The following is a 25,569-nucleotide window of genomic DNA, read 5'->3' as shown; positions in this document are numbered from 1 at the left end:
GTGCTGCTTCTCTTGGCCATCTGATGCTCACGTAGTGGCTAAGCTGCTACTCTGATGCAAAAGAAAACGTCTAAGGACCTTTTGTACGAGACCTCAGCACAGCAGGGAAAGCTGTTCAGAAAGAAAAATCTCTCCAGTTTCATCTGAAAACATCTTCAAACGAAGAACTAAACTATAAGGGTCAATACCTTCACTGCAATTCAGGGACAGCTATCAAACCTTAATACTCAACTTACAAATGGAATAGGATCTGATGCTGTAAGAACTTCCCTTCACACATAAAAAAAGACCTCATCCGGCCGCTAAACTGATCATTAAATGATCCAATTTATCTGTGAAAAGCCTAGGGAGAGCACATTCCACTTTCAAGTAAAGTCTCCATTTTAGTGAAGGCAAATCTAGTTAATAACAGAATGGATTTAAAAGGGTTTTCAAACACCATTTCAGCTATGAGCAAAACTAATTTTCCAAACAGTAGGGCAGTCAACATGAATGTTATTACATACTCCAGAATGAGATGTTTTTCAGTAGCTTCGTTCAGATCACACAGTTTCCAAACTCAAGACCAGCAGCCTGGTTTACTTGGAGGGCAGAGGCACCTACTTAAAAGAAGAAACAGACTGAACAAAGAACTGAAAAACCCCACTCCCAAAACACCACTGGGCATAACTCAAAGCTTAAGACAAGAATGCGGTGGGAAGAAAACCTTTCAACCTCCTAAAGTCTGGAAGCACTAATACCCAAACGCAGGTTTGACTTGGTCAGTAACACAAAGCAAAGAACCCCCCCACTAACTTCAACCTGCCGGAAGCAGCAGAAATCAGAGATAATGATTTAACAGCAAGAGTGGGCTGGCAGCAGGTAACTGCTGCCACAATATTCAACTGCCAGCACCAGTCTCCCTACTTCCCTCATGAATGCTTCGGCAGGCAGCAATGATCTAGCATACATGAACTGTAGGCAGCCATTCTCAGATGAGTTAAATTCTACTGTAATCAGATTAGAAGAATTAGTGGAATAAATTAATTAATGGTTCTTGTTATATGGCTCCTCTCCTGTCACCCCCCTGGGTGGTGGAAGTTGCTGCCTCCCTCTCCAGCCCAGCCCACAGGAGATGCTGCAGCAGGAACCTGGATTCCTGCTTTCAGTTAACTTCCATGAGTAGAACACGTGTGAGGTTTAGCAAGTTTGGTACAATAGCTCACTGAGGCTTCAGAATACTCTTTCAAAGAGGAGTGTTTAACAAGACAGTACCTTTTTTAAACAAGAAAAAGCGTTCTGGGAAAAACACAAAGAGAAGCAGCACCTACATTATCCAAGTGCGCAAAACGCTTCTACCGTTACCTAAACAGGGCCAAAACTTCTCAACCTAAGGCCATTCTTGTTTTTTTTTGCACTAAAAGGTAAAAAATGAAACCAAAAAATTCACACACACACACACGCACACACACACACACACACACAAACAAACCCCCCCAAGCTACATTTAAGTCTCCTACAATATTATCTATCCCTAGATTTGCCAGGCTACTTCCCTGTAGTTAGATGCTCGACTACAAAGACCTGTAATAAAATAAATAGAGTAAAAATCAGTTAAACAAAATCTTGGTGTGTTGAACATTTATTCATTGAAGAAGTTAGCTTCCTTCAACAGGTATTCATAGAGAGGAGGGCTGTATTGGAGGCATTGTTCTGCTGTACAAGTCTGACATAAAAATACTTTTATACAGGTGGTCATTCCCGTGTAGGTATTGGCTTGCTCCTCTGTAGGACTGGTCAGGTAGCTGTGAAGGCTTGCTCTTTTCTCCCCTTCATTGTTTGGAAACAGGAAAAAAAAACCCAAAGGAAAGGAAAAGTACACTGATCTGATGTTGCAGATGCAGGAGTTAGCAGAATTCTGCTGTATTTCTTCAGTGCAGAGTGGACTGAGATTCTGTCTGAATTCCAATAAGCGAGGGTGGCTGCTGGCCGCTAACCGTGCTTAACACGGGCCGTGGGTTTAGACGAGGAGGCATGGAGTTAGCTGGGCGGATGAGCGGTGGGGGAGGCTGGTTTAGGGTCGGCCTGGGCTGGATGAACCGTGCCTGCTGTTGGAGCGGCGGAGGCTGCCGGTGGAGGGCAGGAGCAGCAGGAAGCGCCGGACGAAGTAACGGGGGAGGCTGGTTTAAAGTTGCCATGGGAGCGGTAGGTGCTGGAGCAGATGCCTGTGCTGGAGGTGAAGGGCCTAAACACTGAGTGGCCGGAGTGCTTTGTGCCTGCACAAAGGACAAAGACAAGACTGCGTGAACTGCCATCCCAGCCAGAACATGATGCACTTGGGCTGCCACTGTCCACTACACAGGAAACAGCATTTAAAAGAAACAAAACCAAAAAACTGAGAAGTTACCGAAAAGAAATCACCAACCAAAATATTACAGACAGCAGAACTAAAAACATTTACGAAGCAAGATTCTTCTTCTAGAACAAGAAGTGTATTTTAACAGTAAAACAGTAACGTGATCGTCACTATGAAAGGTGCAGTCCTGCTCCCAGCTGGTTAACGACATTGGCTGAAGTTCTATGCAAGCTCATCATCATTCTTTAGAATGCGGTTTGCCACTCCACACCAGTTAACCTTACATTACATCACTAAAATAAATGCTGTTCCTCAACCCATGCTTACTTATTTCTGGTACACAAAACACACCTCATCTTCTTCATCAGTGCTCTTTCCTGATGGTACATTAGAAGTATTTTTTGTGTCCTCCCCTAAAGCAGAAGCATCACCATTAGAAGCCAGGGTTCCTTGTTCCGCTTCCCATTCCTGCAATACCTCCTCTAAGTTAAACCGACGCCTGTAGTTTACAAAGAAGTTCTTCACTTGGCCAACAGTCTTGTTGCCAATTACATCTGCAATAGCTTGAAAATCTTTACCATATTTTCGGACACCTGGAAGGCAAAGTAAATAACATAGCTGTGAAGAATCAGTCAGACACAGCTACGTGTGATGTATTTATAGAGAGAACCTATGGGACCTGCAAACCAAGGACTCGCTAATTAGGAAGACTTCTCAATTATGAGAAGGCCTCAATTTCCATTAAAACAAAGTCAGTTTTAATTGCACAGCTATCAACATACAGATCAAGAGCTTTATTAAACATTATTACCCACTCTACTTAAGGATCCTGGCTTACTCACCAAGCCTCCCAACCTGAAACCACAGAGATCCGGCCTCTGACAGACAAAGTATATCCTTCAGTATGCTTGCAGCGAGGGCAAAGCCCAAGACAAGTTCAAGATGGAGAGGGAGGGTGACTGAGCATGTATGCATTGCTGTGCGCAGGGTGTAACACTAGAAATGTGAAGGGACAAACACCAACAGCATTTACAGGTTCCTTCAATGCCAGCTGCACACAGATGTTTCTTTGCCCACAATCTGTGCAGCAGGAGTGCTAGAGGGCAGCAGCTACTGGAGCAAACACGGGGGGCACAGTTCCATAAGTCACGATATACTGCTCGTTCCCCAACTTGTGTCATGCTCTACTGAGGCTATGGAGAGCAACTAGCAAGCATTCACCTGGCAAAGGTTTTGTAAGGCTTTCATTCACCATCTGAGCTGGGTAGAAGACTGGGATTTTAGGACAACCACCTTGGGGAATATAAGTAAATATATAAGCTATTGATGTGTATTTATAAGGCAGCCCAGCACAAGCCTCCAGGACAAAGAAGATCTTTACATCGCTCTTACTTCATTTTCATATTGACATCAGTAGGTCGCTCTTGTTCACAAGAAAATCCCAACACATCAAGTTCTAAAACTACATTTGCCCATAACCTACAAGCCCCCCTCAAGTACCACATTCCATAGTTTTTAACCTGAAGTTGGAATTGTAACAAGCTTATTGATTTTCTCAGTTGTATTTAGGGTATGTATCTAGATCCTCCTCTTCCTGCTTAAGCAAAAAAAGCCCTCAAACTCTCCACCATCCCGGAACACAGCTTCGGGCTGCACGAAGTATAATTTTAATCACAAGCATCCAAAAATGTGGAGACTAATAAAGGAAATCCCAGATTGAGTAAACAGAAGTCTCATTTTCTGCTCTCAGCTATGCATGAGTGACAATTTGACTTGTTCTGTGAAAGCTCTTGATAACTAAGCTCATTCATATTACAGCGCTCAGAGGATGGGCACTCTGTCTCATTACAGGAAAAGAAATTCATGCCTGATTTCATGCCTCACTTCAGAAAGTGAAGCAAAGGATTCAGAAAGTGAGAGTTGCTTCGAATCTGAAAGCCACGTTCCTTTTCAACTGAATTGTGAAAGTCTGGCCTTCAGCTTCTTCTGCTCTTTGCTACTTTCCTCATTAACGGGCACTTCTCACGTGGTAATGTACACTCACTGCAATTCAAGGGAGAAGTTCTGCTCCAGGATCGGAACAATTTATATAGCTGAAGCTGTTTCAGCTGTCAAGAGCCCAGCTACATCATTTCAGATCTTTTCTGGGGCATACAAAAGAATCCAACCATCCTGACTGCAAGAACCTTGGAAAGAAAACAAAGGGACCTAGCAGAGCCATGTGGGAGGGCACGCATCTAGGCAAAGCAGACAGGGACTTGGCTCTGTGCTTTATCAGTTGTACAAGGTATGAGCTATACTCCTCAGAAGCTGTGTGCGCCCACGGAGCACTCCCTCCAGTGTTTGAATATTCTTCATACCATTACCACCCTTACTAACTTGCCCGTTAAATTGCCACTGCAACGTATCTAACATCCTGTGCAATTTACCAAGTGAACAAAGCACCCAGCAAAACAAAATACAGTTTTGTCTGAAACCTCCTTCTGATTTTTAGTGTTTTCAGCACTTTGTTACTATGCTGGCTATACTTCTTCCTTCCCCCTGAACTGCAAAACGACTGAGCCTGCTTGCTAACTTCAACTAAAGTTGTCAAAAACAAGGTCTCAAAGCCTATTCCCAAGCCAACAGCTTGAGAACAGTCTATCTTGCCTTCACTATGAGATGTATCTAAAGAAAATAACATTTCCTTGGTTTAGCTACACGCAGCACTACTCACTTTGGATTCTTTCCCAAGCGCTATTTAGTACTGCTCTAGCATCAGCAGTGACTACATCACCACAATGATGGAGCAAAATCCTTTTAAGCTGCATCAGGAACAGAGAAAGTTCCATACATGTTTATGAAAGTTTGATGCATAAGGTGCTGGCATATGTGTAAGAGTTGATGCCAACCCATCATCCTTTTCAAATGGGTGCACGTTACTTACATATCCTTATACAAGTTCTGTCCTAAGCACCATGCAAAGGTACTTCTAAGGTGCTTAACCTGTTATCCACAAGAATAATTTTATTCAGCTGCTGAAAGTGCAGCTCAAAACAAGACAACTGTATAGCCTTGCTTCACATGTGTGAATGTCTTTCTCCCAGCTCATTTGAAAGTAGCCCTAATCATGGGAATCCTCCAAGCTCTTCAAAGCTTCACCCACTTGCAAAAGGTGTACTTGATCATGTGCATGCTCACTATTCCAGTGTTTCATCTTGTGTGCCTACCTTGGAGAAACTCATATATCCAAACTGCCTACGCTTCTTAATGTTGTGCAGCACAGCAAACAATGAGAGGCACAGAAAGCCTCAGCCTGGGCCCAAAGCAACACAATACTGCCCTGCAACAAGGCAGAAACAGGCAGCCTCTGGGTTACGAGAGATGCAGTTTCACTGTGATGGGATTAGAGTGCTTCTTACGAGTTAGAATTAGATCCTGGTTGTCCCAACTGTTTTCCACTGCAGTGCCCTTCAGTTTAAATTTTGTTGTTTTAGTTGAGTTTAAAAACATTTGTCCAATTGCAATTTTCATATGGCCGAGGTCTTACTTTGAAAAGATTGTACTTATACATTTCTACATGTGAATTAGGTTTGTAACTGAACAAAACCTCAAGTGACGAACTGGCCCACTACATTCAATGACTACTGAGGGGAAGTTGAACAGTGACTGATAAATTATAGTGCAGGAGATCAGCTCAGAGATCCTGAGTCCACAACCCCACTGCAGGCAGCCACACTGCTTTTAAGATTAGACACTCAGCTCTATTTTAAGGTGGGTTTTCCATTCCCTCCTCTTTGGTTACTGCCAATCTCCTGAGATTAGCCCACAGATGATAGGAGTTTCTTCACATTTAGGAAAAACAGTACCAAAACTGTATTACTGCAAATCATTGCTATCATTTCCGCGCTTGGATCCAAGGGAACAAATCACAGAAATGCCACCTACCTGCTTAATACTTATAATTTCTGTACAGTTATTAAAAGCGTATGCCAAAACATATCAATACTTTGATGAAATAAATCTGGTTTGAATGTACAAACTAAATGTCCCAATGCTCAAGTAAACCTCCAAGTTCAAGCCTAACCCGCATCACTGTAGCTTTTAATACAGCAACCATGGCTACTTGCTTCTGAGAACAGGCAAGGCAAAAGGCAGTGTGGCTCCTTCATGCAGAAGTCTGCTAGCTCAAGCATCTATTCTGAAGCAAGAGAGCAGAGTCCTTAGCCAGAGGGACGAGAGGTTAATACCTACAGCACTACCACTCCAGGAGGGAGACTCTACTACCAGGCAGTAGGTAAGGGTGGGAAGACTTTGAATACTTTGTTCCTGGTGTTAAGGTTCTTTCCCATCTCCATTTTATACACTGGCAAAGGAAGGGGACTAAAAAGCAAGCAATACATACAAGCACATGTAAAATCAACGAAAATAGGTTTCTTCCGAAGGCCTGATCAACCCCAGCCTTAAGGACTGAGGCTGACTACCTCTATAAAACACAAAACACTCAATAAAGAGACCAGAAGACTAAAACTCCTCTCCAAGAAGTCCTCACCAACCCTCATTCTCTTCTGTCCATGCTCCAGCTTTATAATCTGCCTTGTGGGCTGCACAGTGCTGTAGCTTAACAAAAACTAAATGCGCTCTTATCACTTCTCAAACTGATGTTTAGTGAGAGCTCCAATAACTAAACTATGAAAATGCAAGATGGTTTCAATCCTTTTATGCTAAGGCAGGCACAATGAACCTGGACTTTTCCCACTCCTCCAGCAAACATTCTACTTACTAGACACTAGCATATTAAAAACAGGCATCTCCTTCAGCTGCACTGGGGGACAAAAGGAAAAGCAACCAACAGCTTTTTGGCAGTACTGAGAGGATGAACTTAGGACAGAAAACAGTTTGGAGATGCAAATCCCAGTTTGAGGCACGCATGTTGAGAGGGTTGCCTCAAACATGCTGTGTCTGAAGCACGTTGGCTTCAGACACAGCATTTCCATTCGCAGCTCAAAACTAACCTAACCTGAGGTTCAGTCATCTGGCTAATAACTACCAGTTATGGTACACCTGGCAACTTCAAACTGATTTCCTGATCCAGCTGAAGGTTTTATACTAAAATTCAGCCTTTTCATTTGAAAGGTGTAAAATACACAGAAAGAAAGCACATTTGTATAACTGAGCTCATTATGTTATCTTAGAAAAGATGATCCATAGGAGTCAATGCTAGTGTCTTGAAGACAGCGTTAAGCTCTCCAGTCTCCCTTGTATGTTAGGCAGAGCATGTTAAAGCAAGGCAAGTCAGTTTTCCTTCACATAAATGAAATAACTGCAAATTAGTGGTTTCAGTAGCCTACTAGGAAACATCTTTTTTCTCCAGTACAATTGTTAGGCAAGTATCCATATCCAGCTTTAGACTCTTAAAAGGCCTCCACTGGGTACGTTATCTGCTTTTTATTCCCTCATGAACAGAGAAAATTAAGCTGTAAAGCAGTTTTACATTTGCTTTTTTTCTGCTTTAAGAATACAGAGAGATGTCTTAAGTGTTTGCTTCGAGTTCTATTACTTGAACTATTACTTCAATCTTCCGCTTTAGAGCAATTAATGTAAGGTGATTTAGAAGATGATTGAAGGGACGTTTTTGGTACTACTACAGCTGTTAAACTCAGCTTAGCTTTTCTATTCAAGATTTGATATGGGTAACTGAAAGACTAGTGTCGTGTTGCTTGAATGAATGCCTAAGTATTCTCCCTAGTTTTGCTGTTTCCCCAGTGACCGACGTGTAAGACCAGATAAAGTTCAGCTTTTCATTAGAGGGAAATACAAGCATAAGCCCGAGTACCTCTCCAAATCCTCTGCATCAGATTTCAAACTACTACTGCTGTTAACATACCTTGTACTGCAAGAAGCTGCTCTTCTGTGGTCCAACGGGCATTGATTTTCTGATTAGACTATTAAAATTAGAAAAATGGCAGAAAGGTCATTAAAACGTTTCAACAGCTGCATAACATCTGAGCATCAGAATGTGTTTTACTTGCACTACGCTTTGCAACATAGGTAAAAAAGTAGCATTTAATGATTTGAGCTTAGAACTACAGCAACAGTCCTCCCTCTGTTTTACTGCAGTTCCTAGTATCAGCTACACCGTAACTTATGCACAAGCTAATGATTTTTATGCAGACAGAATCTGAATTTATAGTTGCATTTCTCTAAGCTATTAGGACTTGGGGTCTGGAGGGTTTTGCATTCATGTTATGTTTCATAGGCAAGCCTTTAAAACAAGCAAAAGAGAACTTCAGTAGTAGTAAGTCATTCACTTCATATGCCCAAATGTATGTACAGTCACACAGAACATAGAATTTACTGCTAGCAATCTACATAATCTACTTTTAATCAGGAAAGAAAACCCCAACGCAACCCATACATCAGGGCTCAATGTTAGCTCCCTATTCTCCTGAGTACACGTGGCATTCTGGTTTTTTTTGGTTCTTTATTCAGCCAGTTGCATAAGAAAAGCCTACCACTAATTCCCTGTAAAGAAGCCAGACTCACCCCTGCATGTAACTCAATGGATCCTGCTTAAGCTGCTGCTGAAACGCAAGCGCTGTGCTGCAGCAAGAGACATTCCTGCAGCTTCCTACCAATGCAAGCACAAGGCCACAAGGTCTAGTGTTTATTGTGATTTACCTCAGGAGGTTTGAATTCTTCAATCCCGCCTTCCATTTTCTGTTTAAGTGCACTGTTTACTTGCTTAGCATTTTGAACCTTGGTCAAAAACAACAAAGTTAATCAGCTCCACAAAGAAAGTTGGTCACTTTACACATATATCTTCACTAGGATTGCCACAAGTGTACCTCCTAAGTTAGAAAGAGAAATATTACGGTTTAAGGCTTCACTACTTTTAACTGGTTAAAAAAATACACTTTAAAAATACAGCACAGTTTACGAGGGAGAGAAAAATATTTAAGGCAGCCTTTCAAAAGAACAGTTTGTCTGCAGGAGTGTTCGCAGGAGGATGTAACAAGCCAGTTTTGACAACCACGGGGTGTGTGCTCTTGAAGAAGGATGCAGAGTATTCTAGACACAAAACGTGCTTCTTGGGAACCTAAGTGAGATGTCCTGCGTACAGGAACTTCTTCCTTCTCCAAAAAAGCACTTAAGGGGGGGAAAAAAGGTTTACAAGATGTTTCCAGTTGGTTCCTTCTCACAAGACTGCTTTTTATTGACCCTAGATCAACATGATTTCCTTTCAGGGTGAAACGAGCTGCAGTACTGACATAAAATAACTTGGGCTACAAAAAGGAGAGAGTTTCCAAATCATTCATATATGTATATGATGCGTATAAGGTAACATAGGTAAGAAAATAAGTTTGCATACTACGGTGCACAGCTATTACAAGTGTTCTTAAGTATGGACACGAAAGCAGACAACTCAGGGGGAGATTCCAAAGACTGCACCTCTGAGATCACTGCAAGAAAAAAAAGAGAAACAGAACCTCAAGGCTCTAACTCACCTACACTTAGGCTAAAAAGCAAAACCCACCTATGCTATTGAGCCCCCGAGTCCTGCTGTGACAGAAAGAAGCATCTTTCTCCTGTAAAAGAATACAAGGGAGCAAAAACCCCACGGAAGCCTTTATTCACTCCATGGTTTTGCAACATGGCAGCTCTTAGCGATCTATAAGGAGGCAGAAATTCCAGGAGATAAGCCTTGACTTTGTAGCCCCATCACTCCTAGAAAGCAAGCGTGCACATACTGCAGTACCCTGAGAAGCTGAACAGATTCCGTGTTTCAACTTAAAGTGCCAAAAGTTCATTTCTTCACACACAGGACGCAGGCAGTTGTCCTCTTAAAAGGTGAGGACTGCAAAGCTGTTCTAAATTTGGTTAAGAGTTAGAAAGCTCAGATTCAAACAAACAACTGAGTCCATGATCTCTTCCCCGCTCCCACCCTCCTCATGGTATGTGGGGAAGGCCATCCAGAGAAACAGCTACAGTTTTAAGCATAATAAATATCACTTCCTTTGATACATTGGCCTTATTCTCCCTTGTTACACAAATACTTTTAAAATAGTTAAATCACATCAAATGCCACTTGAGTTTTCTCCTGTCCCCAACCCTGTAATATTGTTTTCATGCCATACTCCCCCCCTCTTTTTCCTTTTTTTTAAAAGGAAGTCGTCCTTTCCCATGTTACTACCATAAAAACAATAACCAAAGAACAGCTCGTCAGGTAGCGTCCAGCATTTCTGGTGATAACAAAGTTAGGAAGACTCACATTAAAGAAGTTTCAGAATCTTCACAGATAATCTTCAAAATCATTACAATCAGAACAATCTGAGATGAAAACAAAACAAGACCAATAACCCATGGTACCTGTCGCTTTAATGAGATTAGTTCCATATCCAGCTGTCTAAGAATTGTGTTGGCTGCATTGGGACTACAGGAAACAGCTATCACATCTTCCTGGGTCAGGTACATGCCTTTTGGTGGACGGCATTTGGAACGCTGAGAATGGTGGCGATGCTGCAAGCTCTGATACTCTCTTCTACCCAGACCTATTTTGCTGGTCTGAACAGGCTGCTCATTATTGCCCTTTAATTTACAAGAAATAAATCATTAAAGAATAACAGTATCTTGTAAACAACTTCAATAAAGCATCACACAGCATTTTAATGTCGTATTCATGACAAAGATAACCTAAGCTAAGCTAACATCCTCCTCTGTACGTAGCATCCAAGCTAAGACTTGCAGATGAGCTGATGGAGCATTTGCTGGATAAGCCTGCATTAAGTCTTAGAAAGACCAGTTTCTAAAACTTTTTAAACATGACTGAAAACACAATAAATGGCATAGAAAACACAGCCTGAATACTGTGAAAGAGGGCAAAAATTATATAAGCAGAAGATAAAGAATACATATATATTACATGTTCAAACAAACTAATCAGTGAACTTACACCTTTATTTCTGATCAGATATGAAGAGTTCAGGTGAAGATAAAGGGAGAAGAAGACCTGGAGTCAACCAGGAAGGGCAAGAATGCAAGATGACACTTTTCCCTGCTGTAAGCACTCTATGGTAAGTGATAGTGCTGTTTGCTTTGGGAGGGGATTTGAGATTTGGCAGAGAAAGGATGGATGTACTTTGGCAGTTATTATAAAAATCTATGTAACTTAGCAAACTTCAGCGTTTCTTGTTTGCTTTCTGAAGTGGAAAGGGACAGGAAAGAGGAGATGAAGGCTTTGTAACTGCTGTTTTGACATGTTTGGACACCTAAAAAATTCAGCTTTGTTTTCAGTAGGCATTGCTGCACAACAGCTAGTCTGCATGTATGTGACCCCCATAGAGCAACCATTTAAGATTCCTACAAACCAGGGCTACAGAAGCAGAAATTACTTTTCCTGCAAGGGTTTTCCAATTCAAAGCAATGCTCAGTACCAGAACAGAGATGGAATTCAGGCTTTTTGCTACTTCAAGCAGCTCCCTACTGCTCCTCCCTGCTGGCATCCATGCAAGTTAAGAGGAGGTGGTTATCTGATCACCATGAAGAGAAAACAAATTGCAGCAGCCACTATTAATGTTCTCTAGTATTAGTACAGATCAGCAAACAGTATCCTGCTCTACTATGCTTGACCTTCTGCCACATTCTCTTCCCAGCTAATGTAACATCTTAATCCAGTCCAGAGACTTTGTAGAGGCCATTTAAGATACTTGCACTTAAGACACTTGCTCTTCTTTGTAAAGCTGACACAGAGCATTACACCTCTGACATCTAAAAATCCCAAGGTTAAGTTTACTTCTGGACCATTTATGCCATTTGGGTTTTGGGTCAGCACTGCTCTTTCAGTACGAAACTGCAGTTCCTGTCTGCTCAATCTGGATTTAAGATGACAATATTCCCCCAACCTTTTGTCTTGCCAAACTAGAGCATTTGGCTTGTTTTAGTCTTTTCTGGCAACAAAGCTCCCATTGCTCTGCACATTCAAGTAACCCACCTAGTTTATATAGCGCTATGAAACTGGAAGCACACAAATCCTACCAGAAATACTAGATCACAGAATTATCTTACACAGATCCAAACAGCTCATCAGAAACTGCAAACCTGTTTTTTTCCTAGAAATCTATCAAGAAACTACTTTCATTCTGGACTGCATGTAGCAATTCTACCAATAACCAAGGGAAGTAAATGGAACAAAACAGCCCTTATTTAGAAGCGGCTTATGCAGCAACTCAGATCAACAGATTGCAAGCACATTGTTACACCAGCAGAATGAAATGTAAAAAGGTCCATTATTAGGCCTTGTGCCATTTCAAAGAAATATCCTGGCATGCTAAAAAACTTAAAAAGCTCTTTTTACAGAAAGGAGTAATTGTAATTGTCCTTTCTTGAGGCATTAGATAAAGCAATACATTGAAGGTCACTGCAAAGCTGAGAAGCAAATCTAAACCTCTCAGACTCTTACTCAGCATCATTTCTGATAGAAATGCAAAGTTTTATTAATAATCATAGGTACCACTTCATGGGAATGTTGAGGTTTTGCACTACTCTCTCCTCCCACATTCTCAAGAAGCATGAACTGTTCCATTACAGGAAAATCACAAGTTCATTAAGTTAACAAAGGAAACAGGCATTTACACACTTAGCTGTTTTATAGTCTTATTCATAAAGAATATTTAACAAAAGAACCCCCCCAAAAAAACAAAACCTAAGCATACCCCTAACGTAGCACTTAGCCGTAAAGCTAACAGTAAGTGCTCATTAATGGTTGTCTCTACATTTATTAGTAGGAAGCATTCCAGTAAAGGCACATATTAGTTGAAAAGCACCACCTCACTGTGGCTCTGAAGGAACAGAAAAAGTTCTTCTTGGAGAAACATCATTTAATTTTAAAACACAAAAAACCCATTTAGATTTCAGTAATTCTTAACTAGTAAAACTGTAAGCACCTCAACAGGACAGAGGGAATGTTGTTTCACCTATCAGAAGCTGTCAAGATGCTGATCACCTAAAACCCCTGTGATTTCAGCAGGCTACAAGCTAAACCTCTTCACTGCAAGTCATGCTCTTCATGGTATCACACTGAGAGAAAACAAACAAACTGACATTCACCGTTAAGCTATCTGTTACCTCCTTTTTGGCTTCTTTTTTGGGATCATAATCACTATCATTTCCATCCATTGGATGAGCTTCTTCTACATCATCATCACTGAGGAGAGATATTATAAGAAGCTGGTCATTTTATCTATTTTTTAAGCCCAAATATAAATATGTATCAGAGTAAGCCAGAATTATCCAAGTATACAGCATCTCAAAGTTACTTGTAGTTTTCAAGAGAACTGTTACAAACATATTTCCTCTATTAAATTCTAATAATTACAATGCTAAACACGCAATCCCAAACTGTAGCTTCAAAATGACTTTATAAACAGTGGTGATACTGCTCTGCCAAAATACTGTGGTGTCACCTTTTTTCAATACAACCACTTACTTGTGCCAGCATGAACGCTTATGTGGTCAACTATACCAAGGCTACAAATAACCTTTCATTTGCCACATTAGCCTGTGCAGACCAAAAGGGGACAACATAAGATGGGAAAACACAGGACTGCTTGTCACCAAAGTGCTCAAGATCTAGTGACTGGGAATGAATTAAACCAGAAAGGTTGAAAAGATAACAGTTTAGTCAAGTCCAATCCAGTGATTCACACAACATGATTTCTGAATAAATGAATGTAAGAACACCACAAAACTGGCCAGTTATTGAAAAATAGATCAAAAAATGCTGTATCAGAAGCAAACTGATTTTCTTCTGTGATTGTTCAGCTGTAGGGTCCCAACAAGTAAGCATACTCATTTTAGATTTCAGGAGTTCTTTTCAATAACATAATTAAATAAGACACTTTTGCCCTAGGTAGACAGTTTCCTGAAGATGTAAAAGCATACTTTCCAACGTGAACTTGATTATGTCACTTATACATTCAACCTATAAAATCTCTTTAAAAAGAGAAAAGTAAGCTAATACTCCAGTATAATAAGTGCAGTATAATTTCAATTTCCTAGTAACTAGAGGAAACATCATTTCCTTCTATCCAAGACAATTTAAAACTATTTTCAGCTCTAATTCCCTTTGACCAATGGTGGTTCTAAGTCTCCTAAAGGAAGACTTTATGTAAAGCTTTGTTATAAATTAGTATTTGGGCATTCTAATTGCTACAGCTCTTTATAGTGGTTGATCTTTCTGTTTTAACTCCATTCTAGTGCAAAAAGACCACAGAAAATCCCCCACCCCCAAAACCATTGTACTCCCCACACAGAAATAGAGGGCTAGACTTCTCAAATGAAGCATTATTCATAAACCACATTCCCAGCCTTTTTTTAAACCCTTGTTTTTTAACAGTTATCCATTAAAGCACTTCAGTACGTTACAACAACTCCAACAAGCGGAGTGATATAGCTCGTAAAGCACGGGTACCAAACCCCTTGCTAAATGATGCTCAGACCTGAAAATATGGTTCACGCTGAAACATAGTGGATGGAAATTACCCTGACATCCCTACTCTAGTTAGCTACTTAAGAACATAAAGCTTACCTGTCACCTTGATTATTCCTATTAGCCAGTTTCCGAGCCTGCCGATCCATCAAACTTGTCCGAGAGCGAGTTTTTTTCCAAGAATAGTAGTATTTTACAAGGCTTGCAATAGTCTTGTCTGGAAGCTAGAAGAATTCATTATACATTAATACATGTTAAAATGAAAATCGCACCCCAAGATTGTAATTCTGCTCTCTTTATAACCACCTCTATCCAAATATGTTAAATGAACAGATGAGGTGGAAAGGAGGGATGTATTTGGTGTATTTTTTAAAGGAGAAGGGAAGAAGAGGTTTTATTAGAGGGAAAAAACTATCGGTGCAAGGGACATGATGAAATTAACTTAAATCCTACATTCACGGTTGTTCCTGAAGCTTATACAAAGAAATCATGAGACTTAACCCAACAGGAGCCTCAGTTCTTAGAGCTTCTGAACTGTTTAATGCTTCTGATTAAAGTATTATTTTACCATTTGCTGGATCCTGTGAAAGCTCTTTCCATGGAAGCTAAATGCTTGTTCAAATAGGACTTTATCTTCAACTGTCCATTCATCAGGGAAAGGAGTGAAGTTGGGCAGATCCGCAAGGGACTTCTCAATATTGTGTTTATGCCAGAACAGCATGCCGAGAGCCTTTGGAAAGAAACAGCCCCTTTTTGGATTTAGTCAACTTTCTCAAATGGCGAGACAAGTTTAAAAAAAGGCAATTTATTTATTTAAACCAAAATTTGACTACCAGAACCCCTTCTCAAAACGTATTTACAACTTCGTTGACTATGTGCTATAGGTTACAGAACTCTCTTTGGAGACAGTATGAAGAGCGGGCACATCTGTACTTCATTAAAGGTACGAAAGCTGGACAATTTAAGGTTGGCATGGCAGCAATAATTGTGAGCGAGCACGAAGTAGGCTGACAGGCTCAAATCTGACCTGCTTTCTTCCTTTACAAGTAGGTATCACCTACACAGCTCCTTACGGGTCTTCGGGCCTTTATTAGCAGCCCATTCAAAAGAGAAAACAAAAACACGCTTTCAGCAGCCAGAGGATCATCCAAAATGCAAGTCTGAAAGGTCAAAGTGAGAGTGCTCTTTCTACAACTCTCCAATCCACAGACAACAGCACGACCATTTCCATGCCATGTGCACCTAATAAGGAATGGAAATTTAAATACACTTTCTCATATAATTTCTTTATATTCTTACAGCTGATTAGACTTTCTGCCAGAGAATCACTGACAGAGTTGAAGCCAAGCCTCACACCTGGAAATGAAATCCATTCAGGTTTCAACCATTCTTCACTTTCAACCTGCTCTAGTGGAAGGTGTCCCTGCCCATGGCAGGGGGTCGGAACTGTATGTGCTTTAAGGTCCTTTCCAACCCAAAACAGTCTGGGGTTCTATCTACAATACAGTGCAGACATGATGACCACTTGTTCATCAGCTCTCTAAACCCCTGACTTCACATCTCCTCATAACCTGGACATTACAAACCTCTTCTTGTGACAATGGCAAGTGACAAGCAACCTCTTGCAATTTTTATTCCACTGTGAACAGTTTAAAAGATTTCGTTCCACAAGTTATTTTGGAAATCGGTCTTTTCCACAGACTTAGTTTGAGATCCCTCAGTTCCCTCTCTCCCCTAATAAAAGCCAGACCAGAAACAAGCACCACCAAACTGTAGGCATTCTGGACATCGCAATACTGGCAGCTTCTCTTTCAGACAGCAGTTGGCCAGCAAGCCATTGCTATTATGAGCTTCCATCACCCAAAACTTCACTGTTCAACTTATTTCCACTTGTACACCAAATATTTTTCGTGATAAGTAGTATCTGGTTAATTTGTGAAGAAAATGACAACAGCACTGAGTGCAGAGCAGCAAAGTTTTATCCTGTACTTTTGACAGGAGGGTGACTAAAGGTTATTAGAAAAAAAACCCAAAATGAACTTGTTTCTTATTCTCAATCATTGGAATTCCTCTTTTCCTGTCCCAACACTCCAAGCTGGTTTGTCTCTCTAAGTATACAAGAAACCTTCCCAATGGTGTCCTTACCACCATTAATGGTTAAAAACGGCATCATATTTGAATTCTAATATTAAACATTAAATCTGCAAGCTGCTTTCCTAGGGAATTCTTTAACTAGATACACACACACAATTGCATGACATGCCCAGTGTATCAAGAAACATACCAAACCTTTTCAAAAGTGCACACTACAAGCTGAGCATGTCATGAAAACAAAGAGCTCAATCTTTTGCAGAGACTCCAGACCACAACTGTATGCAGATCCATTTAACTGCAGTGTTTGCTGCCGTGCCTGAAGAGAAACAGCGTTAATTAATGGTAACCAAGGGGAAAAGAGTAAACAGAAAAGAGCTGTGTTATTCTTTTACATTCAAAAGGATCCGTTAAATGAGCACTCTCATTGCATGGCACTTACCTGTTCCACATTGTATCCATGTTTTTCCTTTGCTATTGCTATATATTCATCCACTGTAACAAAGCAATGGCAGAATTAATTCTTTAGTACTTTCAGTTCTGCTATAAGGTGACACAGAATTAGCCATCTATCATGGGAAAATGGTCTTCCCATGCTTTAATACACTGTATAGGCCCAGAACCCCCCAAACCTTACATATATTCATAGCTTTAAAATAATAAACCCACTGGTTTTAATTTAATATCAGCTTTTTACACAAGCTGATTCTCAGCGAAAAAGATACTGTCTTTCACATTTTTATCACAACAAATCCACAGAGGCTCATCATTTATTTAAATCCAGGACCAGCTAGTTATTGAAGGGCTATGTCTGCCTGGAACCCACTCCAAAGAACACAGACACCTGGCTTAGTTTTAAACTGAACTACTTCTCCTGTTCGTATTCTCAAACACGTTAAAAATTAATGTAAAGAGATTCGAGATTAATGATTATGCATATCCTTGATATTTCATAGATTTCACTGACCAACATTCATTTTAACCATGGGACAAAGTCAGTTTTCAACAGAGAATACTAAGACTGAATAATTAGATCAGATTCACCAGTACCATTTTTTAAGTGATCTTTGGCCATAGTAAAGCCAGCTTTGTGTTGGGCTCTTGCCCTCGCTTTGCAGTCAAGTCCTGCTAGTTTTGATCTTCAATGGGTAACTTGTATTTGTAAAGAAACGCTCTCCACCTTCTACAGTTCCCAGTCAAGTGGCAACTGAATGTAGCTGAAAGGAAGCACGACTGAGAAAGGGAAATAATGACATCCTCAGTATTCAAATAGATCAGAGATGTCCTTGCCACAACTTCTTTTGCAGTTTAAAGTGTTCAGAAACCAGAGGTGTAGAGTATTTTATTCCTAATTGTTCTACAGTAGAAGGTACGTTCCTTCCACTACTAACTACTGGTAACAGACAGAAACTGTCCTTGAGGACCAGGTTCTCATCACTGCATCCTCAAAGTTTATTCCCCTATATTACATATGGGAAATTCTAGCAGAGGAGGCAGGTTCAAACTAGATTAAACAGGTAACTGTTCACATTTAGTCAGATGAGTCCCATCACTTCAGAAGGGAGAAATGCTCAGTTTTTCCTTATAAGACAGCAATAATAATTCCCCTTTACATCTTTCCTGGATTTTTCTACTGCAAATTCTTCTAGCAGTTTAGAGCAGCAAGTTCCACATGTTTAGATGTTTTATGCTTTTACTAATAACTACAGGTTTTACAGACACTGAGGATAGATCAACACAGGCTTTGATCTGAAACAAAGACTTAACTATAAAATAAGAGAAGGTGATCTTTCCTTTCCATGGAGTTCTCTAAATAAAAAATAGAAGAGAAGCTTTGTGCTTAATTTACTATTTGCAGTTTGACTGTGTGCAAAAATACAGAATCAACAGGCACACCAGAAACAATTATTTAGTTACAATTAAGCATCCAAATTCCTAAGCAGGGAAGGACTTACACTTGGCATCTGGAATATTATGATACGGAGACCATACAAGCATCCCTCCATTATCTTTATCAGTGTATTTTGTGGCACCTGTAAGAAAACACGTAAGTCTCAGTATAAGTATGATCTTGAGAGCAGCTATTCACAGGACAGTAAATAAAAGTCAACCACATTAAGAAGTCCAGCCTAGCTACTGGGTGGAGGAGAGAGGGCATTAAAAATGCCACATTATTTCCTTAAGACACTGCATTTCATGAACGGCTGAATTTGAACAGTACTCTTACAAGGCTCAGTCGTAACTGGTTATTAGACAGGATCATGGTTACCAAAATTGGAGCATTAAAGTGCATTGCTGAAGTTGGCTGCCTGCAAAATTTAGAGGTACTTGTGCTGGAATAGTCCTCCAGAAGTTAAGATTTCTATCGGCACATCTGCCACTATCACAGAGCATCAAGATCTACTGTGTTCAGTTAGGCTGCCTTAAAACAAATACCCCCCCCACAATGAAAGCTCAACAACGACAAAAAGACAGAGGGTAGAACACGGTCACCATCCCTGACCTTTCAAGAAGGAAAGATCCTAACAACTATGCACAAAGTAACTGTTAATCTGTCTCTAGTTTTGATTTTCATAGCTATGCAATTCTGATACTCACAGCCCACCAAACTGGGTGGCTGGGTGGTCACCTTGTTTTGTTTGCTCTTCACCTCCACCTGAATGCAGCCAGCCAAGCAGTCAAGTTACCTAACCTATCGGGAGAAGACAGCGATACTGATGCAACCTCATACAAAGCACTACATCATTGTCTTTGATTTAAAAAACCACACACACACTGGAAAAAAAGGTAACTCCCCAATATTGGACCAGCACTAACTACTTCTTATTACTATTTCCCAAACATGCTACTGCATCAAGCTTCTTACAATCTATTTGTTTAACAGTTTATCTTGCTAAGATATTGCTCAACAATTGGACCATTTACAGTAGTGTCAGTATGAATTCCTTGAGGAGTCACCCTCACAGGAATTCTCCTTGTATCCTTCTTGGAGAAGGACTGGTTTGGTTTTTTTCCTTAGTGAAACAAATAACTTTTCACTCCATTTTATGCTGCCACACTTTATATTTAGGTTCTACATCTTGTTGGAGGAAACAGAACAAAACAAATCAATGCCTTGGAAAAGAGAACTTAGTGCTTCCTAATCAGGTACTGTGTTTGGTTGTTCTTCCCTCTTTAGTTTGGCAGGCTTCTGTATTTGCTATCATCTTTGTAATCTTCAGATCCGTTACGACTGTGAACTTGAAAACCAGGTAATTAAACTCAAAGATGTCGTGTCTTCCAAAATGAGACACGCAAGACAAATAGTCTAAATGCACCATAAACTCTGTAATAAGTTAAAAATGGACACAGTCATAAAGCACCAGTGTCAAGGCATAAGCAATACTGAACTCTGAAAGGGTTTTGGTGCGCGAGAACCAATTTCTTATTATAACATCCTCCTTTAGAACAAAAAAAAAGCATGCCAACTGTAGTCATCAGAAATGCAATACTTCATGAAGAGTAATGCAAACATGTTACATTCACATTTCTCACTCATTCAACTTTTATCAGAAGTAAATGACTGCTACCCCGTACCCCACTCTAACTAAGAAATGAACATGGGACCACTACAGAATGCATCAGAATTTCAGGTTGTGAGCAAGAAGCAACTAAACTTGAGTATACCCTCAGTTATTTCCAGATCCCAGACAGACACCTGCAAACAAGCAGGTACCATGGATATTATTAGATGAAAACCTTAAGTTTCAGGGTCCTATCATTTGTGCCTGCAGAAGATCACATATGCAGTGGCATATGTGACTCCCCTACTGAGGTCGCAGCCTCACATGACTAACAAACAGCTCCCACCAGGACAGCCCTTTTTGAAGCATTGCTGTTCCTCCAGTAGGATCAGACAACTGTTTCCACGCTGGGGGCATCTTCACACTGCCAAAAGGAAAGCAAGAATGACAGAGGACAACGGGCTGCATATGGGGAGCTCCAAGGAAGTCAACACTGGATGTCCATAGCTACAGTCCAGGGATCTCTCCATCTGCACATGCAGGACTATGATCTATCTTTCTGAGAACTGCTTCTTATCCTTTGTGCCCCAAGTATTCAAGTCAGCATCACTCCCCCCTGCAAAAAGTATGTGTTTTAGCTCAAGGGCAGCATGATCTACATCTGCAAATTCCATTCTTATTATGGATAGTGGCTGGAAATACCAGGCAATATGTTAACCAGAGCACATTAGAAGAGCAGAGTTGTAAGCCAGTAAGGAAGAGAAGGACTGCAAACTACATGTCAAATATGACAAGTCTCCCTTTGCCCAAACTCCACATTCAAACCACTTCGGAAGAGGTTTCTGTACTTGAATGAACTGTACAGAATAGGGAAACTGCAGCAGGAAACTGACACTTGGTAAATTTCAGCTTAACCTTAGAAGTTATGTACACATGGATGCTGCTGTTCCGTACACAACTCAGGTGTAGAAAGTATCATCATCTTTTCCAGCATAGAAAGTATCATCACCTGCTTAAGGCTAAGCTTTGCGAGTAGGAACACAAACACAAAAACTAATGGAAGGAAGAACTAAATTTCTATAATAAAGGACTGGAAATCTTAAAGTAAAGTAAATAAAAAAATAATCACAGAATGTGAGGTCAGATTGCATGGAGTAAGTGGAAGAAATCACGTACTTCACCTCACCATTTAATAACTTCGATTTAAGGAAGCCTATTTTCATACAGGAAGACTAGAGGGAGAAAAGTTACAAGGATGTACCCAGAAATGGACTCCATAAGTGACCCTGAAAGTTATAAAGTGTTCTTCTTGACAGCCCCTCCGCACCCCTGAGAAGAGGGCAGATGGGAAAGAAGTACCTCTGTATTTAGCAAACAAAACCCATAGTAAAGCTTTCGGGAAGTCCAAATCTGAGCAGAGCAAAACTTCTCCAGCAGTTATTTCACATGTGGATGACACAACAGCATGGTCCTTCTGCAGTGATGGCACTCTCCACTATGCTTCCCAAGAGAACGTGAGCAGCCCTTAACAAAGATACCAGCTTTGGAACATCCTGCTGCATCTATAGGTGGGTTGGGAAGTACAAGCAGAAACAATTTCACCTCCAGAATATAAAGTACTATAGGAAAACCAGCAGGGAGCTAAGAACCTGGAGTACAGGCAATACCTAATTTACTGAGTGAATAAACTAAGGAAATTTAGGATTTTGATTAAAACTGCTTTCTGCAGTTAGAAAATTTCTCTCATTGCAGTAGTATCTGGTGACAGTTAGAATGCTACCTCCCTTGCAACTGATACAACACTTTTTCTCTTTAAAAAGTTAAACATATTTTATTTTATACATGAACTCAGGTTAAAAAAAGTTTACTAGCATCACAACTTTAATCACCAATGTCTTGCTCCTCAACGCACTGCTTATGAGTATTTTCCAACACAGGCTAAGCGAGGCCAAAGGATGGGTATTTATTCTACCCATTTTAGTATTCTGTGTGTGTAACACAGGGCTGACTTTGAAACCTGTGTTAAACTCCCTCAAAACAGGCATTAAAGCAACTACGAGAAGAAACAGCACCTAAATTAGTTAAAGGTAGTGCCTATGCCCATATATGCAAACATGGGAGTACAATGGAGTGTTTATTACGTTTGCTCCCCCTGGACAGAAGTAATCTAAGTATAGCTATAAGAGAACACCTCTTATAGCCCAGCATCACTTCCATCTCTAAGATATGCCACCTCAAGGGGAAAGCATGAGCTCTCAGATAACCACTCTGCTAACACAGTAAATATGTACAGTACTTCTGCCCTTTATGGACTTAGTTCTTTTTTTCCCCATAATACTTGGGTGTTCCAAAAAATAAATAGTTACCACCTTCTTGCCCTAATAATCAAAACACACACTAAGAACAACACTACTATACATTATGCCTCTTACACATGACTTCCTCAAGAAAGATTTCCATCATTTAGGAAAGTGATAAAGCAGTATGTATTAATCCCAGTTATTAGGGAAAGGAGCATCAGTTGAATTTCACCCCCCAGGACCACTTAGGAGCTCTAAACCGTCTGGTTATGAGAGAGGATAAAATTACTTCTGTGGGTACAAATGCAATGATGCTACTGCAGATACAGTTCACAAAACTGAAACCGCAGATCCTCAGTTGTCCTAAAAGGGGCAAAGAGCTCTTTTAATCAAAAGAAAAACAAACTCTTGCGTTTTTCTAATTTAAGCAGCCTGTAGGAAAAACAAGCCTGGGTTACACATTAGAAAGGGTAATTTTTATTTATGTCTCTTTTTATGTAGGCACCGTAAAAATAACGGGTGTAAACGGTTAGTCTTATTAACAAAGAGAGCTCGACTACGCGCTCCTTTCTCGGGGAAGAGGCATTCCCTTATGCCAAGATCATGCATCCATTTAATCCCACCCTCCCCCTTTCTTTCCCCCGGCCTTTTCTTTGGCCTGTGGGGACTTGCGCCCATCAAGAGGGGCTCGCTCCAGCTTTAGGAGGCACTTATGTGAGAAGCTCTGGCCCAATCCTCTTCCGGTAGGAAATCATCTGACACCAATGGAGCCTGTTTGGAGAACAGGAAAGTAGATAGGCTTCATCTGGCCACTACAGCAGAACCGATCAACGCTCCTACGGTCTCACTGCTCGTGGCAGTAACGCAAGGCAGCGTTCTAGCCATCAACTCGCTTAAAACCAAGGACTAGGCTATGCAAACGTGCCCAGTATTCCTCGGGGCGGGGCTGGGGGGTGAGGAAGGCGGAGGAGAGCGTCTCAGGCTGCAACAGCGGGGTGAGCGGGGCTACTACAGCACGCAAGACCAGGGGCAGGAGTTTCCCACCCAGCGCATCTTCCACCCAGCGCCTCCAGCACGCAGCCAGGTCTGCTCCGCTTCCGGCAGGCGCATCACTTCCCACCCCTGCCCGAAAACATCCATCTCCCCACGGCGAATATCCTTAAGTCACCTGGTTAACACAGGACATGCCCTATGGCTTAAGAAGGGGAGGGGGGAATAAAAAGCATCCAACCTTTTTCTGCTCCGCCGCCTCCCGCCGGACACGACACAACGCGGCTGATAGCGAAGGGAATTCGCCATCAGCCGAGCAGGAATACTCCCACCGCGGTGCCCCCGCTCCCGGGCGCAGCTGCTGCCCCGCCGCCGGCACCGGATCGCCAACACAAAGGCTGCAAAGCAGCATAAACACAGCCCCGCGGCCGCCGCCGGAGGAGCGCCGAGCCCAGCCCTCCCCAGCACCGACCCCATCCCTCCCGGCTCGGGAAGATGTCAGGGTACAGCCGAGAAGCCATTTACCGGGCTCGAAGTCAGGAATGCGCGCCTGGTATTCCGCTCCGACCCTCATGCCTACATCTGCAACGCAAAGGGAGGGGGGAGAGAGATTAGCGCCGTGCCTGTGCCCGGGCGGGCTGGGGACGCGCCGCCCGGGAGCCCCCGCCGCGGCCGTGCGGAATAAGCCACCTCCCCCCAGCCGCCACCCCGCCCGCCGCCGCCGCAGATGGAGCCCCGACGACCGGCGGGGAGGGGGCCGGAGGCGGAAGGGGGAGTTTATTTCAGCGGAACAATGGAGACGGCGGCGGCTCCCGGGAGACACTCCCCATCGTTAAGCACCGCGGGGCCGCGCTGCGCGCTCCCGCGCACCCCCCTCTTGCTCCCCCCCCTTCCCTCCCCTCCCTCACCTCCCCCGCGGCCCGTCCCGCCGCAGCACAGACGCGCGGCGGCGGCGGCAGAGGAGGAACGGCGGCGGCAGCGCCGGCACCGGGCAGGGGGAGGCGGCACGGCACGGCTCGGAGCCCCTCCCGCCACCCCCCTCCTTCCCCCGCTGTCGGGCGGCCCCAGGCTCGCACCGTGCTCGTCGCCACTGTCACCGCCGCCGCTCTCCGGCTCCGAGTAGTGCCCGTTGGAGGGGCTGCTGCTCTTGGTGCCGTTGGGGGCTGCCCGGCTCCTGCCCCCCAAGAGCTCCGCTCCCTTTTCCATCATGCCCGGCATGGCAGGGCCTGGGGGGGGCGGGAGAGAGCGGCGGCAATGCGGGCTGCCGAGGGGGGGAAGTTAATACGGAGCCGCCATGTTGCCCCCTCCCCGCCCCCCCCTCGGGCCACCGCGGCGCCGGCGCCTCCTCCCCCCTCGCGCCCCCCCCTCCCTCCCCCGGCGCTGCGCAGCCCTCGGGAATCCCTCCGCGCCGGCCCGGCCGGATCTAGCCGAGGAGGCGGGGATACCGGGGGAGCACCGGCGGCGCGGCGGAGGGATTCTGCTCGCGGTGGAGGGGAATTCTCTCCGCGCCGACACCGGGGCCTGACCGCTGCGCTTCGGAGTTCCCCTGCGGACGGGAGCGGCAGCGGAGGAGGGGGACTATTCTCTGGGCGGCGCAGGGATTCTGGCGGAAAGGGGTGGTGTGACGAGCGGCGGTGCTGCGGCCCGCAGTGTGGTGGGAAAGGGAGGTGGTGGGGTAGCAGTGAAGTGGTTGTGCGGGAGCAGCGAGGGGGACCCGGCTGTGGGGCCGCATCCGTGTGGGACTGGGGTGGCCTGGGGGGAGTAGGCCCCTTGGGGCGGTGCGAGGCCCCGGCTGTGAAAGCCGATGCGGGCGAGCGCGGCTGCCGCCTTGGTCGCTGCGGCTTCTGGGAGCGCTGCAGGCCAGGGTCAAGTAAGGCTGAGGGG

The 25,569-nt window shown here is 43.0% G+C and overlaps 1 protein-coding gene across 8 annotated transcripts; it reads right to left on the bottom strand.

Annotated features, from left to right (window-relative positions):
• Positions 1-1,605: 1,605 nt before the first annotated feature.
• On the bottom strand, positions 1,606-25,065 carry RCOR3 (REST corepressor 3). 8 transcript variants are annotated; one of them, XM_061348358.1, is made up of 12 exons: positions 24,762-25,063; positions 24,211-24,267; positions 18,848-18,925; positions 17,335-17,387; positions 15,370-15,531; positions 14,901-15,025; positions 13,421-13,517; positions 10,685-10,903; positions 8,996-9,073; positions 8,202-8,259; positions 2,687-2,928; positions 1,606-2,255 (listed from the first exon to the last, which is right to left on the bottom strand). In XM_061348358.1, the coding sequence occupies exons 1-12, from the start codon at positions 24,901-24,903 to the stop codon at positions 1,911-1,913; spliced, it is 1,656 nt and encodes a 551-aa protein (XP_061204342.1). In that variant the 5' UTR covers positions 24,904-25,063; the 3' UTR covers positions 1,606-1,910. The 8 variants fall into 8 exon arrangements, with proteins under 8 accessions (XP_061204342.1, XP_061204343.1, XP_061204346.1 ...); XM_061348359.1 differs by having other exon boundaries at positions 13,439-13,517; positions 24,762-25,062; XM_061348362.1 differs by lacking the exon at positions 24,762-25,063 and adding an exon at positions 24,594-24,653.
• Positions 25,066-25,569: the final 504 nt, after the last annotated feature.

This window comes from Neopsephotus bourkii, unplaced genomic scaffold (assembly GCF_033783945.1).
Source record: "Neopsephotus bourkii isolate Nb327-2 ecotype Australia unplaced genomic scaffold, CSIRO-AGI_Nbou_v1 NB_354, whole genome shotgun sequence".
Classification (NCBI taxonomy): Eukaryota; Metazoa; Chordata; class Aves; order Psittaciformes; family Psittacidae; genus Neopsephotus; species Neopsephotus bourkii.
This window is presented reverse-complemented; position numbering and strand designations above follow the sequence as displayed.

What these genes read in the sequence shown, in the direction of transcription:
- RCOR3 (XM_061348358.1), bottom strand. Translation starts at nt 24,903, where the DNA reads ATGCCGGGCATGATGGAAAAGGGAGCGGAGCTCTTGGGGGGCAGGAGC. An exon ending in TGACAGTGGCGACGAGCACG is followed by an intron (nt 24,268 to 24,761) that starts GTGCGAGCCTGG and finishes TTTGCGTTGCAG; the next exon opens with ATGTAGGCATGAGGGTCGGA. An exon ending in GCACTGATGAAGAAGATGAG is followed by an intron (nt 2,256 to 2,686) that starts GTGTGTTTTGTG and finishes TCCTTTGTGCAG; the next exon opens with GCACAAAGCACTCCGGCCAC.